The 26,087-nt window shown below is 38.1% G+C and overlaps 2 protein-coding genes across 2 annotated transcripts; one reads left to right on the plus strand and one right to left on the minus strand.

Annotated features, from left to right (window-relative positions):
- Window positions 1-25,578, plus strand: gcc2 (GRIP and coiled-coil domain containing 2). The gene is made up of 24 exons (XM_014471965.2): window positions 1-188; window positions 459-521; window positions 1,300-1,384; window positions 1,459-1,538; window positions 1,614-1,718; window positions 1,802-2,294; window positions 3,209-4,980; window positions 5,977-6,040; window positions 6,131-6,231; window positions 6,824-6,922; window positions 7,824-7,943; window positions 9,385-9,549; window positions 10,293-10,397; window positions 11,841-12,003; window positions 12,826-12,926; window positions 13,101-13,178; window positions 13,520-13,657; window positions 14,322-14,443; window positions 15,354-15,530; window positions 16,048-16,256; window positions 19,253-19,480; window positions 20,164-20,303; window positions 22,857-23,058; window positions 23,242-25,578. The coding sequence occupies exons 1-24, from the start codon at window positions 183-185 to the stop codon at window positions 23,313-23,315; spliced, it is 4,890 nt and encodes a 1,629-aa protein (XP_014327451.1). The 5' UTR covers window positions 1-182; the 3' UTR covers window positions 23,316-25,578.
- On the minus strand, window positions 20,310-22,173 carry tmem223 (transmembrane protein 223). Its single transcript, XM_005807678.2, has one exon. It carries the CDS (start codon window positions 22,009-22,011, stop codon window positions 21,244-21,246), a length of 768 nt encoding a protein of 255 aa, XP_005807735.1. The 5' UTR covers window positions 22,012-22,173; the 3' UTR covers window positions 20,310-21,243.
- Window positions 25,579-26,087: the final 509 nt, after the last annotated feature.

The raw sequence follows: 26,087 nt of genomic DNA on the forward strand, positions 1-26,087 counted from the left end.
ATTGCGGAAGCGGGTCTTAGCTTTAGCCTGCTTCCCTGGAACCAAAACAGATCAAATGTTTCCTTGCTAACTCGCTACGTAGTCGATCGTAGTCTTAGATATTGATTGAAGTTCTCCTTGTCAGATACCTGCTATCTGCCTTTGTGACACAGGAGAGAGCAGAAGCTAAAGAGCCGCCAGAAATGGAGGTAAATATTCAGTATCGAGCAGTTAGCTTTAGCTAACCTGACAAGTTGGTGTGGAGCATCTTGAAGTTACAGATACCCGAACTCAGAACCATTTCGTTCATACAGTTATCTGAAATAAAAAGCTAACTTGGAAGAAAAATATTTACAAGTTTTGTGCAAAAAGTAAACATTATTGTCAGTGTTTGGTTGACATAAACGTTTTCTTTTCTCCTGATGAACCCAACGTTTTTTAATCTAATAGGGTTAATTATTTTACTTTTCTCTAAAAAGGATCCCGGTGGTTCTGCAGCTGAGGCTGGGACTCCATCCCAAGCCGGCGCTGCCAAGTCAAAGGTACCTCACAACTTTCTATATTTGTGTCTTTAATTAATCTGGACCTTTCTTTCTGATACATACAGTATGTCCGTGTGAAAATCATTGGTCATGTCTAAATATATGATTGTTTATAAACCCTTTAGAGGAAATGAGATGAGAGAATTTTATTTTTGGCTTTATTTTTGTTTACAATTTAGCTGTTGGGAAATATTCCAGATTCCAGCCATCAGTGCTTTTGTGTTGAATATTAATAGTCTGAGCAATAAGGACTTGCAAACTTCAAAATGTAGGTTTTTAATCGATTTTTTTAATTAAAAAAATAACAAATGCATGTCATGAGCTTTATTATTAGTACTGCAGTAATGTATCTGAAATTATTGATTTGACAATAATATCATGTCATACATTTTTGTTTACATGTTTAGAGAATGCCGTGAAAATCTTGAATAAAAATTTGAAAATCTTACTGTTAGGCTAAATGAACTACTTAGAGTTTGTGCTTTTTCTGATTTCCAGTGTAACAATAAAAAGAGTTTTTGCTACAATTAACGAGAATCAGAAGCTAAATTTCACATTTCTTTAAAAATGCAAATTGATTTTCGGGTGATGATATGCAGCGTCAGTGTTGGAAGGCTTTCTTAGAAGCTTACATGTGGAAAGATGATGTTAAAACAGCCCTAAAGTTTGTTCTTTGGCTTTAATCCGTTGTGCAAAGACTAACCAGCATACCCAGGTTGAGAATCATTGTTTCATAAGATTAGCTTTCTTCTTTCTTTTCTTCCCGCCGTCTGTACAGCTGGATACGCTGTCCAAAGATGACCTCATCAAATATGCCAAAAAACAGATCGCCGCCATGCAAAAGATGAAGACCAAATGCACAGGTAGATAGTAAAATCACGACTGGCGATTCTTCTCTTGCTGTGAATTTGTGACATTACTTTATTTGTTTTCCCAGATTTGGAAAAAGAAGTCGAATCCCTTAAACAACAATCCAAAAGTTCTGACAAAAGTCCAGAGGATGCCTTGTTGATACAGGTTTGTGTGTCTCCAGATCTGTTGTAAAAGTGAATATATTAACATTTTATAATTCTATTCTGTTTGCTGTTTTAGGAGCTGACTGAAAGGATGGATGTTCTGCTACTGGAGAAAGCTGAAACTCAGCAAAGTCTTGCACTCTCACGTAAAGAGCTAGAGAGAACCAAACAGCAAGCCAAGGTAAAATACCACAAACATAACAATTTTCTGCAATGTTATGTCTGTAAAGAAGCCAGATTGTTATTTTTAAAAATTATTTTCAGGAGGATCTAGCACTGCTGCAAAGTGAACATGAGCGAGTTATTGAAGACCACCAAAGGAAGATTGAAACCCTGGAGTCCAGCATTGAGGAATCCAGAAACAAACACCTGGAAAAAGTGACTCATTTCCAGAAATTACTCCAGGAACAAGAGGAACGAGACAGAGAAAGAGAGAAGGAGCGCAGAGCAGAACACACCAGTGCTCAAGAGAGCATAGAAGAAGTCAGACGCTCCTTGGAAGCTCAACTGGAAACCCTCCGAGCTGAAATGAAGGCAATCCAAGACAGAAGTTCGGAGGAGGCAGCTCAGCTGGAGGAGAAGTACCAAAAGGAGCTGACGAAGGCCCAGCAGGAGGTGGAGAACCTGAAGGAGGAGCTGGTTCAGAAAACCGTCCAGCATGAGGAGGAAATGAAAGCTCTGGAGGAAGACTGGGAGATGGAGAGGGATCGCCTCATGTTGCTCACCGAGGAGCTGACTGAGCAGCTGGCTTCAAAAGGTACAGCAGAAGGAAGGAAGTTACTGTTTTCTGGGTTTGGTTTGATTTATCTGAGGAGAAATGTGCATTAAAAAGCCTTGAAAATTGAATTTACATTTCAATTAAGCAATTAATTAAATATTATTTTACAATACAGTTAAATATTTCAATGTATTTTGTGTGGATTTCATCACTACAAAAAATTTTTTACCAAATATTTTTGGTCCAGTTTCTAGGGCAAATATTTAAGTACACTTGAAATAAGACAAAACTCACTTACAAGTAACTTTCCAGGTCAATATAGAAGCTTGTTTTAGGTAAATAATTCCTTAGTATCGATTTAAAAAGTGCTAGTAACAAGTAAAGTAATCTTCCAGTGGAACAAGACATTTTAACTTAAAATATTGTAAAATGTCTTGTTCTACTGTCAGATTATTTCACGTAGAACTAGCGCTTTTAAAATCGATATTAAGGAATTATTTACCTAAAACAAGCTTCTATATCGACCTGGAAAGTTACTTGTAAGTCAGTTTTGTCTTATTTCAAGTGTACTTAAATATTTGCCCTAGAAACTGGACCAAAAATATTTGGTAAAAATTTTTTTGTAGTGATGAAATCCACACAAAATACATTGAAATCTTTAACTGTATTGTAAAATAATATTTAATTCACTGATTAATTGAAATGTCCAGTTTGGAGTGTTTTGTATAAAATTAGAGTTTATTCACCTATAAGAGGACAGATTTGCATTATGATGCAATTATCATAATGTTAGGTGAAAATGGTGTCAAAATAACCATAACATAATTTCTGCGACGATTTATCATCCACCAAACTCTGTTATTATGACAGGTCTGGGTACGATTCACTGTATTATAGTGACTTATTTCTAACTTTAGCAGCATGTTGAGGCAACGTTGTTCTGTTTTTTGCAGACAGCTTCCTGCAGGATGTTCAAGAGGAAGACGAGGACCCCAGCCGTGGCACCGGGATCGCCAAAATGCTGGAGCTGTCCGGGTGCAAACAAGCCGAACCTCAGAGCGGCGGCGAGCAGGGCGAGCTCGGCAGACTGAGGACGGCCCTGGACGACGTTCAGTCCCAGAACACCATGCTGCAGGATGAGCTCACGCTGCTCAGCAACGTGAAGGTGGAGCTTGAAGTAGAGCTGGGGAGGGTCAAAGAGGATTTCCAGGTGGAAAAAGAAGAGCTCGAGTTCAAAATCAACGAGCTGCAGATGAATAAAGACAGTCCGACCACTGAACCCGAGCTGAACCTTCAATCTGAGCAACAAGAAGTTAAAACTCCCATTGAGATGTCAAGCAGTGACCTGAATCTGAATGAGGAGCTGACAGCTCGATGTGAGGCCTTAACCAGAGAACGCAATGACGCCATGGCCGAGTGCCAGCAGATGAGAGACATACTTCAAAGTGTGGAGACAGAGCTGGGGGAGAAGACCAAAGATTTTGTCCAGCAGTACAACGCCATGAAGGAAAAGGGTGCAGAAACAGTGCGAGACCTTCAGGAAAAGATTGAGCAGCTCACCCAACAGAGGGACGAGCTGCGGGTGAGGATGACTGAAATCACAGAGGAGAAAAACTCTCTGATGAAGAATATCCAAGACCTTCAGCAAAATTATTCATCTGAAAGCCAGAAACCTTACACTTCTGCAGAAGAAGAAGAAACCTCTTTAAAACAGGCTGTGAAGGAGCTGACTACGCAGAACGAGGAGATCTTCTCACAGCTGAAGATGAAGGAGAACACAATTCAAGATCTGAAAGAAATTGCCGCCATTTTGACTGAAGAGCGGGACAAAGCGCAACACCTGCTGAAGCTCAAAGAAGACGAAGTGCAAAGTTTGAATGACTCCAAAACGAAAGAAATTGAGTCGTTGCTGCAAGAGAAAGAAAGGGAAACACTTCTACTCAGAGATGACAACAACAAGCAGGTGCAAAGCTTGAGGAAACAAACAGACGACGAGGTGAAGCACCTGAAGGAGGAAAAGGAAAAGACGGAAGAAAATCTGAAGGAGAAGACGCTGATTTATGAGGAGACGGTTTCCGGTTTGGAGCTGAGAATCAAAGAGCTTTCCACGGAGAGGGATGATCTCCATCAGAAACAGGAGCAGGCTTTGTTGGAGCTGTCCAAGCTTCAGGAAGACGGGAAGCTAATGGCATCCAAGATGGCTGACCTGGAGGCTCACATGGCGCAGAGGGAATCTGAAAAGCAAGAACTAGAGGAAAAGGTGAAGTCGTTAACAGAGGAGGCGGAGAAATCTGGTGCTTCCATGAGGCTGCTGGAAGAAAATCAATCTGAAGTCCTCAGAAAGTCAACGGAGGAGCTGGAAGATCTCCGGACGCGAGTCGAAGAGCTCGAAAATGAGAAAAACCTCTTAAAGAGAAGTCTTGAAGGGATGGAGGCAGAGAAAAGACAGGAAGAGATCCAGACAGACTTCCAGGCTCGCATCACAGACCTGGAAAAGGAGCGAAACATGTTGACATCAAACCTCAAGGACGTAGTGAAGGATGTAGAGGGGCTGCAGAGTGATCTCCAAGACATGAAGTCGGTTAATGAGAAGATTAGCGACGAGAACCAGAAACTCCTGGCCCAAGCTTCCCTGGCTCAAGAAGAGAGGGAGGAGTGGGAAACGAAGCTTGGAGAGAAGGATGCTCTGGTTTCACAGCTGAGGAACGAAATAACAGCCCTGCAGGTGGGTCCAACATCTGATCACATCACGTTTTAGGGCTGTTTCTCAAAATGAGGGGCGCGGCCCTCTGGGGAACCGACAAAGGATGTTTAAAGTTGGAGGAAAAACAAAACTAAAAATCATTCAATCTAATATTTTTTTAAAATCAAACATAACCTGTTTTTCAATCATTATTATAAAATATAAGTTAAAATAACTTCTTTATCTTTGTCCTTTTATTTAACCTGGATGAAACTCACTATAGTGTCTTGACAACAACACATTTAAACAATTATTTACATCGAAAACCCAGTACAATATCCAAAAGATTAAGTAAAAAACACTCTCCTAAAATCAGTACAAGTTGTGACATATAGACTTTGTTTCTGCTAAATCATTTATAAATACCTTGAAGGAATAAAATGAGACCAGTTGAAATGTTATTTCTTATGCTCATCTTTCTAATTGGTTTCTAGTCAAATTTATAAAACTGCTTTACTCCTCAAGCTAGAGAAACGAGCACAAAATCAAAACAATTCTGTCCAGAAAAAGACAGAAGGAAACGTCCAGCCACCCTGCTGTGGAAGAAATTCGGCATAAAAAAACACAAGAACTGTGAAGATGAAGTAAATATTACTTGTAATCAAAAGAATTGTGTCAGGTTGTGTGAATTGTGTTACTTTATTAATCTGATGTTCGTGTCATAATATATTACCTAATAATTACATTTTCCACCGCAGAACTCACGACCAACTAAAATCCAAAGATATGAGGCAGCATTTATGTTAAAAATGAATGTAATAATTGTTATAGTGAGTAAAAATGAGAAAAAACCATCTAAAAGTTACACATTTTGTAGCATTTCTATGCTGTTTGTGAGACCATGGCATCAAAAAGTTTCTAAACTCCTGGTTTAGGATCCCCCACCTCAAAAAAGATAAAGTTGTGCTTAAAGGAAATACATTTTATTGGTGCTATTTTTACCCTTTAATATTTTTATCTTTTTTTTTTTGTTCACAGGAATCTAATGTCCAATCTGCTTCCTCTGAGGAAAGTGAAGCCAATGAGATAACCAAGAAATTAGGTGTGCTCATGAATCTCATCAAGTTTATTTCACTGAATAAGCACTCTTCAAACAAATAAGTAAAACATTTTCTTCTTCTTCTTCCCTCAGCTCTCCTAGAGGATAAAATCAAAGAAAAAGACGAGAAGATGAACAAAATCAAGGCAGTAGCAGTGAAAGCCAAGAAGGAACTGGACAACAGCAAGAAGGAGGTAGTCAGAATACTTTCATCACATCTGTGAGTCTAAGGGCTCCAAAATAATTGTAATGTAGCGCTCTGATTGGGTCTCTGTCTCTTTAAGAAGTTCCTGCTCTTTCTGATACTCCGCTTTCATGTTTTTGGCATTAAAAAAAAATTTGGGGATTGTTTCTTTGTTAATTTTTCAAACAGGGTGCTTTAATTTTAATAAGGCAAACAAGCAAAAAGTTTTGGATGTACAATAATTGACACTCTTTTTCAGTAATAAAAAATAATGTGACTACTCTATTTGTTTAATTATTATTAAAATATTATGTCTTGATTATTGTTGAGTTAGTAGAATCTTTTTTTGTTGTTGAATATTTAATTTTGGTCCCCAATTGAAATTGTTACTGTTAATTAAATTTTTATGAGCAAAAGGAATTTGTGAGTGTTGGGCACCAAACTGTCTGAAGCCCAGGGCCCAGCTCCTCCTATATGTGGCTCTGAATGAAAAACAAAACCCTTTAAACTGTAGATGAATTAAATCATTCTGACATTTTCTGTAGTTGTTATATAAATAATTGTTCATTGCTAAAAGTATAATTTATTGGACTTCTTTTCAGGTTGTAACCCTGAAGGAGGAAGTTGCGTCACTAAAAGCAGAGCGGGAAAAGATCAACACTTCAATGAAAGATATCATTCATGGAGCTGAAGGATACAAGGTAGGATGCACTAAGTATTATTATAATCATAGTTTACAAGGATTTGGATAAATTATTACAATAATGAAATTTAAATGAATGTATCAGCAGTGCTGTTAAAAGTCTGTAATAATTCAAGGAAGGGAAACTGTTCGATAATCCCTCTACCTCTTTAGTAAATAGTGTTTTACTTGATAATGTAATGAACTAAAGAAAAGTTTCCAAAGTTATTCATAACCTTTGAAGGTTTTCACATCTTGTCATGTTACAACCACAAACACCAGCGGTTTTTGGGATTCTGCCTTTGCATCTTTTTGTACAGTTAAGTGTGTTCTTTCAGCAAATGGCCTTTTTTTGGTCTGTGTACTCTAGTTAACAATTAGTCCTTTATTAAATTAGTTGGTGAGTATTTCAATAATCGATGGATAATTAATCCATTGTTTCACCCCTAATCTGTGACAAGATATGAAAATTATTGTATGCTCATTACACTCCAACCCGTCTCACTGAGCTTGAGGTGTTTAGTAAAAAATAATGAATTAAATTTTAAATCTTTGGAAAAATACGTAATTTCAGTGAAAGGACATTTTGTTTTGCAAACTCACGCCACACTTTACAAACCTTCTTCCATTTGATCACAATGCTTAAAATAAAACTTGCAAATTAGATTAATCATCTACTTTTTTTCCTAACACAGTTTTTAGCTAATTGGCGTAGCGTAATATCGCTCCCAGTGGTTTCCATAAACGCCCTGCAGCTGTGTCTCTATTACAGAGGGAAGCACTCTGCTGTATCTAATGAGAGTTTTGTCCCATAGCCAAATGTAAATGCAGCTGATATGTGTGTTTTCCTTCACTGAGTTGTTCAGCCGACCTCCAGTAATGAATATTGAGGATGTGTGTTTGTGTGGGTGTTTGTTTAGAATCTGCAGATAGATTACGACAGGCAAACAGAGCAACTGGATAAGGAGAGGGAGAAGGTGGAGGCGGCTGAGAGACAGATTGCTGAGCTGACCAAGCGACTCAGCAGTGCTGTCACACAGGTAACTGGGATACACACTCAATCACACACACACAACAAACAAAATGCTCTCAGCCTCCTGTAAATCTTAGCTGTGAGACTTTGTCCAGCGAGCATAACTCCACATGATTTACAGAGTCATTTTAGCCAGCTACACGTCTCCCAGATACATCCCACAAATAGACCATCAGATGTGTCTGGCTGTGCAAGGGAGAAATTGTTTTTTGTATATATAACTCCTTTCCTTCCCCCTCTAAGCTCATAACTGTCTGGCAGGTAAATGGAGCGAGGTATAGCCTCCATCTGCTGCGTTTTCTGAGACTCGGTTTAGTCTCAGATGAGCTGGAGGTTCTCAGTGGGATCGCGCACGCCGAAGCTAGTTAGGGATCCCTGCGTTGTTCCCGACGTCTGAGTTTACCCATCATCGGTTCGGTGTTTGGCTGACAGCTGCCTGGAGACGGCTGCAGCCGCCGCGCGTTGAGTCTGGAGGAAACCCCACAGAGCTGCTCATGTCAGATTCGCCCGGGTGGTTCTTCAGAAACGTGTGTTTGAGCAGGGTTGGTTCTTTTGACTACAAGCACATCTCAACAGCGAATGAAGTTCAGCTCCTCTTTTTAGTCTGTTTGTGTTTCTGTTTTAAGAGAAAGTTTATTCTGGTCGCTCAAAAAAACAAAACTAAACTAAATTGTCTTGGATATTGCTCAAGAAAACGAAAATCAAAACTATCAGGTTTCTTGTTTTTCTGTTCTTATCCAGACCTGGAAAATGTCACATTTAAGACTTTATTGTATTTCCAGCCTGTCCAATCAGGAATGTGTTCATGATTTAAATCTAAATTTGTCAAATAAAATTACTTCCATTTATGGTGGTTTCATGTAAATAAAACAAAAAAAGTACAAAAAGATGGAAATCCATATCGTCATAATCTACATCCATCTATCCATCCAGGCATCCATCTATCCATCCTTTTATCCATCTATCCATCACCTCTTTCATCCATCCGTCTGTCCATCCTTTCATCCCTCCATCCGACATCTCTTCCGTCCATCCATCTCTCCATCTGTCCGTTTATCCATCCATCCATCCATCTATTCTTCCATCCATCCATCCTTTCATCCACCCTTCCATTCTTTCATTCGTCCGTCCATCCGACAACTCTTCCATCCTTTCATCCAACCGTCCGTTCATCCATCCTTTTATCCATCTATTCGTCACCTCTTCCATCCATCTGCCCATCTTTCTTTTATCCATCTGTCCTCTGTCTATCCACCCCATTAAGGTTCTGTTTCTTCCAGGATCTGTATTTAATAAATCAATAAAATAAGTAAATCAAACACATTAGCATATTTATTATGTAAAAACAAAACTGAAAAAGCTGTAAATGTCATGATAAAACATTGTTTACCAACTCTGATGGCAGACTATTGAACTTATTTCAGTAAAGAGTGTGGCCCTTTGTGCAGAAGGAGACGCTGAGCAGTGAGAAGGAGGATCTGCAGGCCGGTTTGGAGACCATGAGGAGCGCGGTGAAGCAGCTAGAGGCCAGAAACCAGGAGCTGCAGAAACAGCTGGCCAGCCTGGACAGAGACCTGCTGGCCGAGAGAGCCATGAAGGACCAGAAGCTTAAGGTGGACATAAACACACATAGAAGACTAAAGGGGCAGTGTTATGAATCATCCATTCACATATTGTCATTTTACAGTGCAATCAAGTCACTATGTTGTTTTAAGTGATATATGTCAAATGTGACTTAAAATAAATTTGACTTCATAATGTAAATTGGGCCTCTGTCTCTTTAAAAGCTCCTGCTCTTTCTGAAACGCTGCCTTCAGGAAGTCAACACGACATCTCTCCTCTATTAACCCTTTAGTAACGTTTTACCAGCGCAGCACTGAGAAGTAGGTCGTTTAATGAGCTCAGCAGCTCCACCAGGTGTTTGCTAATTACTGCTGGCTAGTCTGAAGGAGCTGAGTAGTGGCGTCGTAGGGAAGCGCTGCTCTGTGTGGCGGAAGCTTGGAAGTTGCAGCTCTTAGGAGGAATTGCACCTTGAAGGCGGAGCTAGTTTCATCCAAGCGTTTTGCACAGCTGAATTGTTGCCATGGAGATTAAAGGATTTGTCAAACATGCATGAAAGAATCAAAGTAACACTCTAAGTTTATTTTTGAGGAGGAAATAACATTATAACATGATGTAAAGCTCAAAAAGTTGATTTTACATAATACTGCGCCTTTAATTTAACCAGAAAATCTTTTTTGGAAGTATTTGAATGTCTGCAAAGTAATCTTGTAAATCAATTACATAATGTCATTAAATCTGATAGAGCAGTGTTATAGTTTGCCGACAGCCTCAAAGTGTTTGCTCGCCCCTCCAGGACCTGTCATCCGCCACGAAGGAGGTGGAGGAGCTGACAGCGCAGCTCCACAGGCAGCAGCAGCAGTCCCAGCAGACCGCCCAGGAGCTGGAGCTGCTACGCAAGGTACCCAAACACACCAGTGTTTCTCAGACCCAGTGTGTCTCTTCGGGTCGACTCGAGCCGGTGATGGCCGGCCTGAAGCCACAGCGTCACGTCACAGAGAAACGGAGCAGCTTTAGCCCACAGCAGAACGAGCTGCTGTTACTTTTCCATTAGTGGAGGCCTACATAGTACACTTGAGAGCTGCCTGGAGATCTGACTTTGTCTTTTGTCCACTTTGTTAATTCAGTCAAAGAAACTGGATTTCTAATGGTGATACAGATTTGTTTTAAAGGGAGAGGGATGTTGTGTTCTAAAGAGTAGATACATTTATTTTGAATAGTCCTTATAATATCAAAATGTCTGGAATAATTTTATTTGTTTGAAAAATGAATGCATGTTAGTCTAGTTGCTGAACGTTACACTTGTTGAAGATATAAAATAATCATTTTATTGATGTGCCAATTTTTCCTTGACTGGGGATTTTTTTTTTCCAATTAATCAATGTCAGAAAACTTCCTCCCTTTTTGGTCTGTAAACACATCAGAGAAGATGTCTTTGTAAAAATCTGTTAATGGTCATAGACTAGGCTTCAGTCGGAATGAGATTCTTACTGTCTGATTATAGAGTAGAACAGTATTTACCCAAAAATGCGAAGTATAAAATTATCTAAAAGCTTTTTTCAAGACAGATAAACCAACTGTTATCCATACTTTCTTGATAAAAGCATAATATGTTGATTATCGCAGTTATCCTAATGTCATCTGTAACAGTTATTTCCTATTTGGAAACATAGACTTGAAGGGGACCTATTATCCAACATTTACATTTTATATTTCCATTTGGGTCCCAGAAAAGCATTTAAAAATGACACCCAGATGTGTTTTAGCGATAAGTTAATGTTTTTTTGTGTCTGGAAAAGGAACCAATTCAAAAACCTCCCAAATATGATGGCCACTGCAGAGTTACCTAGCAACACCAGCCAAGCCCAGCCTATCACCTAGCAACCCAAACAAAATTCAATCATGTTTGGTTTTACCACTGTATGCGATGTACAATGACTGGTGGAAAAGACTATTGTCTTGTTGGTTGTTCAGGAGGCTCCACTTCTGCTTTTCTAAGATGTATTGCCATATAATTGGGCATTTGTTTGCAGCCATTTTCAAGTGCGAGGGCAAACGTTGAGTTGGGGGGCATGGCCACCAAATTATTTGGATATAAAGTGACAAGAGGCTCTAGAATGGCTCACTCTAATAGGAGCTCAAAATAAGCAGAGCTGACCAAACTAAAATCTCATTATCTAAAGATGGTTTTGTGCAAAAAAAATCTAACAAACATCTTTTGTACACCCCATAAGCCTCAAGATAAATATTGGTCAAGAAACCCTAATTTTTAGCCACATAATTTTTCCAGACAAGTGTTGACTCTCTTCACAGTCGTGATGTAGTGTGTTTACTCTACCACTAGGAGGCACAACAGAGCTCCCTGCTGGACATGGAAATGGCCGACTACGAACGTCTGGTAAAAGAACTCAATGGAAAACTAACAGAGAAAGACGAGTGTGTGGAGGAGTTGAAATCCCAGATTAACACACTAAACCAGATGCAGGAGACCCACAGGCAGAAAATCGGTATGATTCAAATGCTTATTTGGAATTAAGTTATTCATGTATTTTATGTTTTATTTTTTTGTCCCTATAGGGTTAAGGTTGTGGCTACTACACATATATTTTTATTATAATAGCTTTGTGCATTACTCAGACTTTTTTTTAATTTCAGACGTTTTCATTAACTGTAAGCAGGGCCGGATTTAAAAGGATGTGGGACCCTGGGCTGGAGTTAGTTTAGGTGCCCTATCCACTCAAGGAAAATTATTTTACTAATGCAAATTATGGTATATTAGTAGGTAATCCTATACATCAGTGGCTGTGAACTGATGCATAGTAATTTTAATAAATACCCTTGCCAGTAATTCCATGTTTTTCCCCCAAAGAATTTCCTACAATGTCTTCATTTTAAGTATTTTTTTATATTCATATAAATCCAAAAATATGCACACAACTCCCCTGATATGGGTTTGTTAGCTTTATAGAAATTACAATCTTTGCAAAACAGGCATTTGTTAAAAAAATGAAAAGAACACATGTAGTGCCCACATAAAATCATCGGCCAGGACTTCTGACCCTAAAGTAAACACCTAAATTAAATTATTATTTGCATAATGAATCTATTGAAGTTTCAATTTTTGAAATAGATTTCTGAAGTAAATAAACTTTTTGATGCTATTCTAATTGTCTTTATAAATTGTAAACTTACTCAGTAGTAATATTCAGCTTACATGCAACTGTAGTGTGTTTAGATATGACATATTTTTTATTTTATATTTTAGCACGTTTTCTGTTTTGACTTGCTGTTAATGTCTGCTCTCTCCTGATGTTTCCACGTGTCTCCAGAGGCTTTGAAGTCTCAGCTGGACCAGGAGGAGGAGAAAACCATGAAGATGAAACAGCTGCTGGTGAAAACCAAGAAAGATTTGGCAGATGCTATGAAACAGGTCTGTGTGTGTTTCTTTTGGCAAATCCCCAAAGATTTCCTGTTACTGTGCAACACGGATGTCTGATGAATGTAAATAGAGCGATGCGGCCATGTGTAAGCATGACTGGAGAAGGCCTTGGAAGACGTTAGGAAGAGTTACTAATGTGTCATCTGCGTGTGTTCATGCATGCAGGAAAGCTCCCTCATGATGCAGCAGGCGTCTCTGAAAGGAGAGCTGGAAGCTAACCAGCAGCAGCTAGAAAGTTCCAAGGTAACACAAAAAAACCCTTTCTGGTAGGGCTGGACAATAAATCAATAACAACATGTATTGAGATAAACACGTGATCAATATCAGTGGATAATATGTCTGATAGAATATTCAATGTAAAGAATATTCACTGAACTCTGATTCAGAACTGCACAGCATTCTGGGGGATGTAGGCAAAGGAAAGGCTCTGACCACTCAACATCTCACGTTTACACTGCAAAAAACAAAATCTTACCAAGTATTTTAGTCTAGTTTTTAGTGCACTTGAAATAAGACGAAGTAGCACAAAGTAGATTTTGTTCAAGCACTTGTACTCTAAAACGTGTGTGTGTTGTTGACTTCAGATTGAGATGTGTGAGCTGACAGCCGAGCGGCACCGCCTGCAGGAGCAGCTGAAGTCCGCTTTGGAGCAGCAGCAGAGGACCAGCAGCTCCCTGCAGCAGCGCATCCACAGCCTGCAGCAGGACAGAGACACAGCAAAGGTTCACATCCTTCAATTATTTCATTTTTAGCTCTGTTCTCAGAAAAAGAAGGTGAGAAGTAATGCTTTTTTCAGCAAGAGTATAACAGTTTTAACAAATGAACTGAGCTCCTGCTCACGAGAAACGATTGATAAATGAGGCTAAAAGTAATGACTCTTTTCATAATTTATCTCTCAATTATTTTTAATTACCTCTATCTACAATGTCAACCGTGTTTCAGTCAGACATCCATCATGTTTAAATGCTCAGCTGATAGCAGCCTGTTTGTAAGACCCGCAATTAGCAATGGAAATAATTTGAAAACTCCTGGAAGTTTTTACGTGAAGTTCTGATGAATAAATCCATAATTTTCCAGATGGCAATCAATTCCAGTTGGTGGCAGCATATTTTACTTTATTGATCCCCAAAGGTTGGAGTGGAATATTTTGTGCCAGCATTGCATATAACAAAAATTAAAAAATAAGTAATAATAATAAAACATACACACACATATCACTTTCAGCATATATTTTAAATGCTGAAATATATATTCAGCATTTAAAATGCACAGCTCTAGCTTCATCTTTTAACAAATTAAATTGGGTAACCATCATCCCTTTTTAAAAACTAAAACGCTTTAGCTTTTTTTGTGCATATCTCCACTGAACCTGTTTGTTGATTTCAGGCTGAGCTTATGGCAACAACAAGTGAGTTTGAGAGCTACAAGGTTCGAGTTCACAACGTGCTCAAACAGCAGAAGAGTAAAACCAGCGCCCAGCCTGACGGAGACTCTGGGAAACTAGAGAGGTGAGAGCAAAATGAGGGAAGATGCCGACAGGATGCAATCAGAAAACTGCTTCCCGTTAAATGTCCGTAACATATTGTAAAAGGTTAAGTAGGATAAACTTCACCTCAATGGTTTTAAAATGAAATCGCAGGTCAAACGGTGAGGTACTTAACTCTGTTCTAATGTGACAAATCAATTAAAATGATCAGTTATTTTATTTTACTCTTTACTGGTATATGTTTGAGTAAAATGAACATTGTTATTTTATGTTCATTTTACACTGACATGTAGTCAGTGTTGAACTACTGACAACATGTCTCTGAAATTCCAAGCATAAGTTTAGTATTTATTTGCAGAAAATGAGAAATGATCAAAATAACCTAAAAGATGCAGAGCTTTCAGACCTCAAATGATGCAAAGAAAACACGTTAATATTCATTTAGAAACAACAATACTAATGTTTTAACTCAGGAAGAGTTCAAGATCAATATTTGGTGGAATAACCGGGAGGTTTTCAATGGGGTTCATTGCAGTGGTCTCTTTATTTTTTCCAGAGCTGTATTTAAACACAGACCTCCTACTGTGAATGTTATCTTGAAATTTATTTTAGATGGAAGTGTCTTCTTCTCCCTAAATTTGCTATTTTGTAGCAATTTATGTGTAATATTTTTTCAGAATATCAGAATTTGCACATCTGGACATTTTTGAATGCAGCATAAAATCATTTATTATGATCAGAACTCAAGTAGCCTTATAAAATACTTTTTTTTTACTCTTAGACTGCTACTTTTTATTTTTACTTGAGTAAAAATATGTTAAAAGTATTGCTTCTCTCACTTGAGCACAGTTTTTGGTTACTCTGCTCTGCGAGTATGCGTGAAATAAAAGAAATGCATTTTAAGTAAAACGAGTGTGTGTCGTCGTCTGCAGGGAGCAGTTGTCCTCTCAGGTTGAACAGCTGCGGAGCCGACTGTCTGAGAGCCAACAGAACCTCCAGAGCTGCGTCGCCGAGCTGCAGCAGCTCCAGGCTGAGCACGACACTCTGCTGGAGAGGCACAACAAAATCCTGCAGGAAAACATCACCAAAGAGGCTGAGCTGCGAGAGAGGTGAAACGTTTTTGTTTTTCATTCTACATCTACTGAGGTTTGTGCCCTCATACAGTAAAATCCTATTTATAGTTTTCCAGACAATACTGGAACACACAAAAACACTCACAAATTATTAAAGGTTTTTTTGTTCTGTTGTAACCATTAAACAATCTTCCCTTCTTTTAAGTGGAGCTGCATGGTTGATGTTACCATTATAAAATAACTTGCAATTAAGTTTTGGCAAAGATCAATGTAATTTTCACAGGTGGCGGAGTGTTGCTGAAAGTAACTAAAAAAGTTACTTTTAATGTAACTTAGTTACTTTTCAAATCAAGTAATCATTAATCTAACTAAATTACTTTTTCAAGGAGTAATCAGTAATCCGATTGTTACTTTTTCAAAGTAACTATGCCATCACTGTCTGTCACATAGAATCCCAATAAAATCCATTCAGTGCTTGGAAAGGCAAATTACAAATGCCTAATCAAACTTTCCAAATTCCTAACTTCCTGTTTCTCTCTGACCCGTCCTCCAGGGTTTTGACATTGCAGACAGAGAACGTGTCGTTAAGGTCAGAGGTGACCCAGGCTCAGGCTGACCTGTCGTCCCAGGTGGAGGCCCAGCGGCAGACCTACAGGGAGCAGCTGAGGAAGCTGCAGGACGACCACCGGGCCACCGTAGAGACGCTGCAGGGACAGCTGAGCCGCGTCGAGGAGCAGCTCTTCAACCTGCAGAGCCAGAACAGTAAGCTCCGCTAGAAGCACTTTAAACAGGCGAAATGTAACAAGTGAGCATCTTACACATGAAATCAGATATTTACATACACTATAAAACAAAAAAATAAAATCAGGGTTCATACAGGTGCTTGACATTCTTGAAAATGCTTGAATTTGAATTGTGTTTTCAAGGTTTGGAAGATGCTTGGCATTAAAACTGAATAGTTTGGTTACAAAGTTCAATCTAATGTTTGATTAAAAGTTGAAATTTAGAAAACGTAATTTACAGTTGAAAGCAGACATTTACATAAACCTAAAAGTCTGAACTGAAATCAGATTAAACTTCTCTTGTTTTAGTTGGTGAGAATTACTAAAATTGAACTTCTAGAACATTTTTTTTAGAGATTTCTTGTTTTACTTTCTTTGTATTCTTTGCCTTTAATTTGAGCAGGAAGATAATTTATTTGGATTTGTTTGGATTGTTTCAGTGTAAGGAATACTTATCATTCCTAATGGCCTACTGACTTATTGATCATCTTATATTTTATACGTTAAACGTTATTGAAATTCAGGAATTTTTTTGTCAAATTAGTTTTTACCTCTCGAACCAGTCAAGTGTGTGAGATATTTCAAAACATTTGTTATATTTTAGCTTTACTCACAAGACATTATTAATAAGTCATACATAATATCATATAATAGTGAATTAAAACTGTTATTTTTTTATTTTCTTTATCTCCAAAGTGTGGTGCTTGAAAACTTTGAAAATGTCTGAATTTAAATTTTAAATTTTACTGAAGGAAGACCCTACAAACCCTGTTTTGTCTTTAACTGGCTGACGTTAAATCAGACAAAACATTTGCTGCTCTAGGATTTCCTAAAGAGATCCTTTGAAGCATCAAGTGGTTTATAGAGTAGAAGTTTTCTGTCTTGTTTCCTCCTCCGCTTCATGAGACGAGTGATGGGACAGAGAGAGCTCACAGGGGTGAAGATATCGGTGTGTTTATCAGCAGAGCTCATTCATCACCTCCCACACAGCTGCCCTCTGCAGTGAAACACCAAATACACACAGCAAAGACTTGGAAAGGCGAGCGTATGGATGTGTGCTGCTTCTCTGTCACGTCAGCTTGGCCAGGTGTTGGCGAGGCGCCGCGGCTCTGTTCCCGCCTCGCAGTGTGGCAAACAGGCCCCTTTGGCATCTGGAGAGACTCCTCATTAGTGTCTCACACATAAAAGACCCCTGTTTTTTAGGGCGTGTTTGGCTTATCTCACCACGTATTTCTGAATTTAATTGCATGGATTGAGTTAGCTTGTGCTTGTTTTACTGGTATAATCCAGCAGTTTGATTATTTTGTGTAATCAAACTGTAAATTGCATGTGCCACACATTAAAATCTATCAATATCTTTCCTTTAGAATCTTATTTATTCTGTCTGCTGATTGGCTAATATTTTGCTTCAAACTTGAGTTCTTGTGACCTCTTAAATATATATAAATAAATAGTGTTTATTCTTTGTTAAAAGGGATTTATTATGCAAAATTCACCTTTTGCACATTTTTATTCTTCCAGTTGTATCTTAACTGCTTCTAAAAACACTCCAAGCACTTAAAAAAACTGTCTTTTTTTGCCAGTGAGTTAATGTTTTTTGGTGTCTGAAAAATGAGCCAATTCAGCGGCCACTGCTCCGTTACCTAGTAACCCCAGCCAAGCCCAGCCCGTTACCTAGCAACCAAAAGGAATTCCATCAGGTTTTTTAGCTGGTTTTACTGCCTTATACTGGAAAAGACAAGCATTTCATTTGGTTGTGCAAGAGGCGCCAATTCTGCTTTTCAAAGATTTACGGTTGCGTAATTACGCATCTGTTTGCAGCCATTTTAAACGCTGAGTTGGGGGGGCGTGGCCAGCAGCAGCCTATTGATTTAAATGTTCAGAGACCCTAAAACTGCTCTTTATAAAAGCCAGCTCAAAATCTCAGACTAAAATCTCATTATGCAAGAATGATTCTCTGTAAAAATAAAATTTAATGAACATCTTTTGTAAAGCACATAAACCCATTTTATCCTGTTAAAGGAAGCATGGTATGTCACCTTTGAGGGTGTTTAAGTTTAATTCATCTGTTTGTTTGGTCTGCCAGAATGAAATAGATTTTCAGGAGCAGAATACATTAGAATATATATATTTTTTTCTTCTTTTAAATGTTTTCATATGATCCTGGTTAAATGAGCGCCAGTTTCAGTGTCTCAACGAGGCCCTCTAGTGGTCAGCAGCCACTTCACTACAGTATTCCTATTAACCTGCTGTGGGGGGAAAAGTGAGAAAGACGGTTTAGTTCCAGCTTCATGAATCATATTTATCCTCCCACTTTCTCAAGGCACTGTGCCTCTTTCTCATCATTTTCCTGTGTGATGCTTCAACTGTTTGGCACAGTGATCTGCAGCTTTTACAATCCAAAAACCCATTTTTGCCCTGAGTCCAGCTAAATAAAACGGGTTGGGAGCCACAAATATTGCCTAACCTTTTGAAAAAATAGCAAAGTTTTTGAGAAATATTTACCATAGGAAATCTGTAGAGCACCAACTGACTCCTATTTTTAGGTTTTAATAAAAAGAAAAACATAAAATGTTTTCAAAAAGATGATGGCTACATTTTCTTATATTGGATGTTGATATTTGCACATAGTTTTCAACCTAACTATAGCAAAAAAATAAATCTAAATAAAAATTATAGTAATTTTAAATGTAATTATTCCATGAAAAAAAACACAAAAAAAATGCTAAAAGCTGTATTTGTCGCTATATCTTTTTTTCCAGTTTATCATCTTTAGTCAGTTTTTAAGAGCCAATGTGGAAGGTCCAGAAATCCACACGGGGCTCCGGAGCCACAGGGTCACAGCTAAAAGTGTTCTGGAAAACCAAATAAAAAATATCCCAACTTGTTAGGATCTATTCTACAATCAATGGCACTTTGTAGCTGAACTATTGTGTCATTTTTCTTCTATAAGCCTCTCTTATCTTCTAACCTCAGGTGCAGTGTCGGCCCAGTCCAGCCGTAAGCCTCTGGGATCAGAACTTCAGCGGAGAAGCGCCGACCAGAACCAAGCAGGGTTGGGATCGATGGGTTTGAACGACCTGCAGTCGATGGCCCGGGAGGAGGGGGAAGGCATGGAAACTATGGAGACTGAGAGATCGTCGCCAAAATCCGCAGCCCCGCCGTCCCTGGAGCAGCTGCTCACATCCCCAGACCCCAAACAGGGTGTGTTACAAAGATACACGTTTATAGATTTAATTCGGTAACAAAGGAGCTATTGACAGTGCAATTATTCTCCTTTAACTTTCATGAGACTTCATGTAGTATAACCCATTTTTGTTAAGTGGAAAGAAAAAGTTCATGCAAATAAAATACATTTATTTATTTGCATAAAAATAAAATGCATAAAATTATTTTATTTAATAATAAATAAAATCAATAAAATAATATTTAGAAAAATAAATAATATTAAATAAATAAAATTATAAATAATTTTATTTTTATTAAAATTAAATTCTTTATTTACTAATAAATAATATATTATTTCATGCACTTATTTTTGCATGAAATAATTCATGCGAAAATATTTTCAGGAGTTATTTATTTATTTGCATAATATTTTAGAATCGTGCAAATAAAAATTATTTTCACGATTAAAGTATACCAACAAGACAAACTACTAGAGTAACAAAGCTGTCCGCTTCAAAGCATCACATGTATTTTTCTTTTTTATTGTTATACCACCTAGCTAGCTCGTAGTACGAAATATGGACTCAGGTCAGATCAAGAAATCCACCACACAGAAAAATAAATAAATAAACAATAAAGTAATTAATATGATTTAATCTTCATATTTGACTGCTGTTTATTTATACAAAGCCTGTTTAATTTGCTTGTTGCATCTCCAGAGCCGTTTGTTTGGACGGTGGAGCCGAGCAAATCGGAGCTGACCGAGAAGCTGAGCACGGCAACGCGCAGCATGGAGCACATGAACGGCCTGCTGCACGAAACCGAGGCCACCAACGCTGTCCTCATGGAGCAGATCACTGTACGTATGAACATCTTATTTAACCTTGACTTTATTTGTACAGCACATTTCAGCAACAAGGCAGATCAAAGTGCTTCCCATGAAATCATAATACAGTAACCAGTCATGAAACAAGCAATAAACATTACATTTAGTCAAACGCAATCTTAAAAGTCAAGCAAATGTGCATAAAATATGTTGATCAATGTTTCACTTCTAATCAAAGACATTTCTCAACAGGTGCATTTTAGCTTTCATTTAAAGGAACAGTGTTGTAGCATCTTTGCAGTTTTCTTTAAGGTTGCTAAAACATACCAGCAGTGTCTAAATTTCATTTTGGGTCATATCAAGATCATGAATGTTTTCAAGGCCAGTTTGTGCCAGAATTTATTAATAAAACCCATTAACAAACTGTTAAATTATGAATAAATTCCTTTCTGCGTTCAATAAGTACTTAAAATTATAGAACATCTTTTCACATTCATCAGTCCCTCCAGGATTTTGTTGGGGTTTTTTTAAAATCAAAATCATAGATTTTGTAGTACTACTTTAAAAGTATTTGCAATATTTCCACTTATTTATGACATCAAATGTGACATTTTTATTACTTGACATTAAGTAAGGCTGAGTCAGCATTGTCATAAAAGTAAGAAATACTGCCACCTGCAGGTAGGAGTTATGTTACCTATAGCCAATGTTTATCACCATTTTTGCTGTAAATTAGCAATAAACTCACAGTTATACATTAGCGCTTAGAAAAGCAGATATCTGTTGATTTTGCATACATTTCTGGAATTGTGAGACTCTGTCCAGAGGGCCATATAGAAAACCATTGGCGGATTTGACACATATGGAAACATGTAGGAGGATTTTAAATGTTTTAATACAAATTGAATCTTTATGAGCTGACATTTTATTTCAAATATTTTATTTAACAGTAAATAATCCACATCATGTCGTATTAAAATGGTCTATATGCACCAACGGTGACGTCAAACAGCCTGGCGTTGTTTACGGTCCCATTTTTGTCCAGCAGAAAGTAGAGCCGGTGGCCCTTGATTCTGAGCGGGATGAACGAGGGGGACTCCTGTCTATGAGAGTGGCAGGCCACCTGATTTAGTGGCACATTAATGGTCCTGCCTCTGTCTGGTCCCAGAGGAGACTGTGTCCGTACCGTCACCATCCTCCCACCCTTATGTAGAACCACCTTACTGACCGACCTCCGGCAGAACAGAGCCCCGAGCCCGATTATCCCCGCTCCTATGGTCAGGCATCCCAGGGTAAAGCCGTACCTCCAGGCGTTTGAACCCAGGTTCATCTCGAAACTCCACATCCCGGCCAGTCCGGTGGTGGTGGGCGCCTTAGCTCGGCCTTTTCCGCCGGTGTCTCTGAGCCCGGTGAAGGCGAACTGAGCCAGGTACGTCCAGAAGACGAACTGGCCGCCGCAGAAGACCGTCAGCACCCGGAAGAAGCGGGTTCTGTCGTGCTCGAACAGGGTGACATCTTTGGCAGGCTGGGTGGAGCTGCAGTAGCCTCGACGAGCTGCTACCTGGCGGGCTGTGGGAGCAAGAATCTCCCCGTTCTGTCCGAACCAGGTAAATAATCGCGTGGATTCCCCGCTCGACTGGGTCGCATTTTCAAAGACTCGAGCTTTCTGCTGAAAATTGCCGAGTCGAAATAGCCTGGAGTACCGCTCCAGAGCTCCGCAAAGTAGGCGCTCATATCCCATTTCTCACCGTAGCTTCGTTTATAAGGTTATATGACTCTAAACAACACAGTCCGAAGCAATAGCTGCTGTTTTAAATCCACTTTTATTTCACTCCATGCTTCTCTGTCCGTGAGGGCGCCGCCATACTTGTTATGTATTCTCTTTCTGAACTCTCGCGAGAATAGTGACGTGTCACTCGCCATCGAGTCAACTCTGTGCCAATCAGTGTAAAACCGTTTCTTGTCCCTCAAATGCTTATTTTTAGCTAAGGAGGAACTGCACAAAATTATTCGTTCCGCTTGATTATACGTTATGTAACGTCACTTCCAAAAAATGTCAGTGTACTTTATATGAATTTTAACTGATGGACCAACAGAATGGATCATTTTTAAATTAAAGGATGCATCACAGAAGTACAACTTAAAATGCTTCTAAAACTGGCTCATTTTTGTATTTCTTTAAAAAAATTTTTTAAAAAAACAACCTGGGATAACAGGATATGTCAGGAAATTAATCACTGGAAGGATGCAAATTATTTGTTGGCCCACTCTTGAATGAGATATTTTTTCTGAAAAATAATACTTTGCTTTACTTATTTTTATCATCAGAAAAGTACATCCAGTTGCTATTTTGTCTCTGAGGTTCTAAGTAAATCAGCCATTTATAATAAAGGTCTGGCAAGAAAAAAGTCCATATTTTACAGAGGAGAGCATCCTATGAGACTTTCACTTGCACTTGGAAATATTACCATAGTTAGCAGTTTAAAACAAAAGTCTTAAATCAGTTGATTTCACATTAATTCAATTCATAATTACTTTTATGCTCTTGAGAATGTGTTGTTTCATGCAACTTTTATTGTCCTTCAGCTGTTAAAGAGCGAAGTTAGGCGACTCGAGCGAAACCAGGAGAGAGAGAAGAGCGTGGCCAACCTGGAGTATCTGAAGAACGTCCTGCTGCAGTTCATCTTCCTGCGTTCTGGCAGCGAGAGGCAGGCGCTCCTGCCCGTCATTCACACCATGCTGCAGCTCAGTCCAGAGGAGAAGAGCAAGCTGGCTGCAATTGCACAAGGTACAAGTCTGCGTAATTTATCCTGAAGTTTAAAAAAGCCTCATCTTTCCACTGTTGGTAATCATATTTTGTTTTATCTGTAATTTAAATAATTTCTTTAGGTAAACTGATGATGATCAAACGTGTGAAAGCTTTTAATAATCCCTAGATATTTGGTGTTTACGCTGGTGCTTTTCCATTCAGGTGAGGAAGAGGGAAGCGGCTCTCGCGGCTCAGGGTGGACCTCCTACCTCCACAGCTGGTCTGGGATCAGATAGACTAAAAACACGGGGAGCACCTTGCAGTGACATCACTGAGCCCGTCTCTGTGAGATTCTGTAACAATGATGCTAATTAAAATGGTTTTAACTGGGGCATTAACGCGTTATTGGAACAAAACAGGCAGGACCAGAGAATGTATGTAAAATAGTATTTTCTAGATAGAGATAATGGAAACAAGAATCTTTATTTACTTTTGCAGAGCATTAGGTACAAACACTGCTTCTCTGAGATGGACACAGGCTTGTTAAACTGCCAGGTTTTTGTGATGTAAGAAAAATAAGACTCATAAATAATTCTAATCTTTTCCAAATATTATCTAACATTTATGTTAGAACAGTACTTTATTGAAACACCATTTAATGCAGTTAGCATTCAGTTTTCTTTAGTAGAAATATCTGGTATTACTTACCCACTTTACCCTGCAAAATTTCTCTAAATCTACCAGATCGTGACGCTGTTCCTAGTCCGTAGCCCTGTTTAGGTGAGCTCATAGATTATCTATTGAAATTAGGATTAAATCTGGAGTCTGGCTAATTTAAATGCCCCTCTTTTGAAGCCATTTGTTTGGTGGTTTGTATTCATGGCTGGACTCACTGCGATTCTGAATATTAAAACCTTAAATTCTTAATCTTTAGCTTTACAGCCTTACTGTTTTTGGAACTGTACGTATTTCAAATAATTTAATTAAAACTCCATTCCATTTGAGAAGTAACCCCAGATCATGATGCTGCCACCACCAGGTTTCACGGTGGGCATGGTCTCCTTACTTTTGATATTAGAGTCAGAGTTATCTTCTCGAATAATAGCTTTTTGTGTCTTCAGATTGTAAATATTCTTCCATAAATGTTAGGAAATTTTTTTGTTTGTTTTTGAAGGATGCAAACATCTGGGAGATACAAGTTCAGCTAAATGGTATTATAAGACAATCACTACAAATGATAAGGATATGCTCTATAAATTATGTTAGGTGTGTACAAGAAGAAAACTAAAAGCTAAAATTGAATCAAATTGTGTTTCAACCAAATATTTAAGGTTATTTTCGGTCACGCAGCAAGGTTATTCTACCCGTTTTATTTTTCCCTATAATAAATTTGTTTGCTTTTCAGTTGAATTTTACAGGATAAATGTGGCAAAAGGAGTACATAAATTATGACGGTGTTTACATAACAAAATCTTGGCATTTTACCAGAGTTTGTGTCCAAATTCGGGAACCAAGGTTAGTCTCACACCAAATGACCCATCATAAATTTCTTTTAGTCGTATTGATTTGTGTTGAAATTAAATCTGTTGGGCATTTTTCTACAGGCATAAGTCACATCACATACATCTATTTCAAAATATTTTCTTATTTCTGGATGTAAAAAAAAATCCTGTTGCAAACAAATTGTAGATTAAGGATTATTTAAGAAGGTAAATGTAGCCTGGCATAATGTGACTTAAATGTCGGATGTTTAAATCCTTGGTTAAAAAAAGATTTGACTCCTCTGCTTATGTACATCGTACCTTACTCACTATTAACGGAGAGGTTTTCACAAATCACATTTTTATTTTCAGTTTCTTTCAATGACTGTCATCATGTATGTTGGCTGTTGAATGTCTTTCTGTATGTTATAGTTTATCACTTTATCATCTAGAAACATGTAAACAAAAAGGTGTTAATCTTCACCCATTTTTAATCTGGTTGCTTATCATATTAAAATGCCTTAATCCATACATTGTGGTAAGAAAAAAATCAACATTGCGGTTCTTTAGGTGTTTGGTTTTTTTTTTTACATTAGTCAGTGGGCAAAAATGTAGATTAAATTGTTAGTGTAGCTCAGTTAAATCATCATAACATAGAAATCTGTGTTCATAATTATAACTGGTACTTCCTAAACTCAGGTGCAGGTATTTGTGTTTTTCTACTGTAGCATTTGTAACTGCTGTTTTCATTTTATTTGTTTAATGAATATACGGCTCTGCTGTGGGATTGAAGTTGAATTTTCCATCACACACACTCAGATTTGCTTCTGCAGCATTAATGCATATTTTTTTCTCCTTGTTAATGCTGTAGAAAGTTGCTTGTTTGTCTTTTTTTCCACTCCAGTGGCAGCTCTTTTGGGATCAGTCTACCACAACTTGAATGTACTTTTACCTTTTATATTTTGTGGAGGTTACTGTTATCAGAAGCTATGAGAGATTATCAGAAAATCTTTTAAGATTTTGTCTAGATATAAAATAAAATGTGATTGTAAATGGATTAAAACCAACCAGGATGGGAGTGATCACAGAGTTGAATTGTTTATTGATAATCTTAACACACTTTCATCTGCAGGTGATACATGTGGAACTTTTTAACATTTTGTCACTTACAACCTCCAACCTTAATTTTATTTTACTTAGATTTTGGAATCAACACAAAAGCATGCAGTGTACATAACATTTTATTTTTACATTCTGAGAAGTGTTGTAGATCAACTTTTCACTGAAATTAAATTTGCAGGATTTGTGCACATCTAGAAATCTTAAAATTTGCTCTGTTTACATCAATTTTTAAGTCCTGCCACTGATTTTGTATTGGATGTGGGTCTGGACTGACTTGGCCATTTAGTTTAAGAATACCTCTGTCTTGTTTGCAGTTTTTTTTACATATGTTGTGATAAACACTAGCATAACAGGTCAGCGTCGGACAGGGGGCGGGGCTAATGACCGGGCCCTTTATACCCAAATAATAAAGCTCATGATCATTTAACTTTACAACATAGACATGCCCGCAGCAGCGGCACTTAC

Source organism: Xiphophorus maculatus, chromosome 7, assembly GCF_002775205.1.
Source record: "Xiphophorus maculatus strain JP 163 A chromosome 7, X_maculatus-5.0-male, whole genome shotgun sequence".
Lineage (NCBI taxonomy): Eukaryota > Metazoa > Chordata > Actinopteri > Cyprinodontiformes > Poeciliidae > Xiphophorus > Xiphophorus maculatus.

Coding starts and splice junctions, on each gene's coding strand:
- gcc2 (XM_014471965.2), top strand. Junction 13,658..14,321: donor AGGACAGAGACACAGCAAAG/GTTCACATCCTT, acceptor TGTTGATTTCAG/GCTGAGCTTATGGCAACAAC. Junction 15,531..16,047: donor GAGGCTGAGCTGCGAGAGAG/GTGAAACGTTTT, acceptor CCCGTCCTCCAG/GGTTTTGACATTGCAGACAG.
- tmem223 (XM_005807678.2), bottom strand. CDS start 22,011: ATGGGATATGAGCGCCTACTTTGCGGAGCTCTGGAGCGGTACTCCAGG.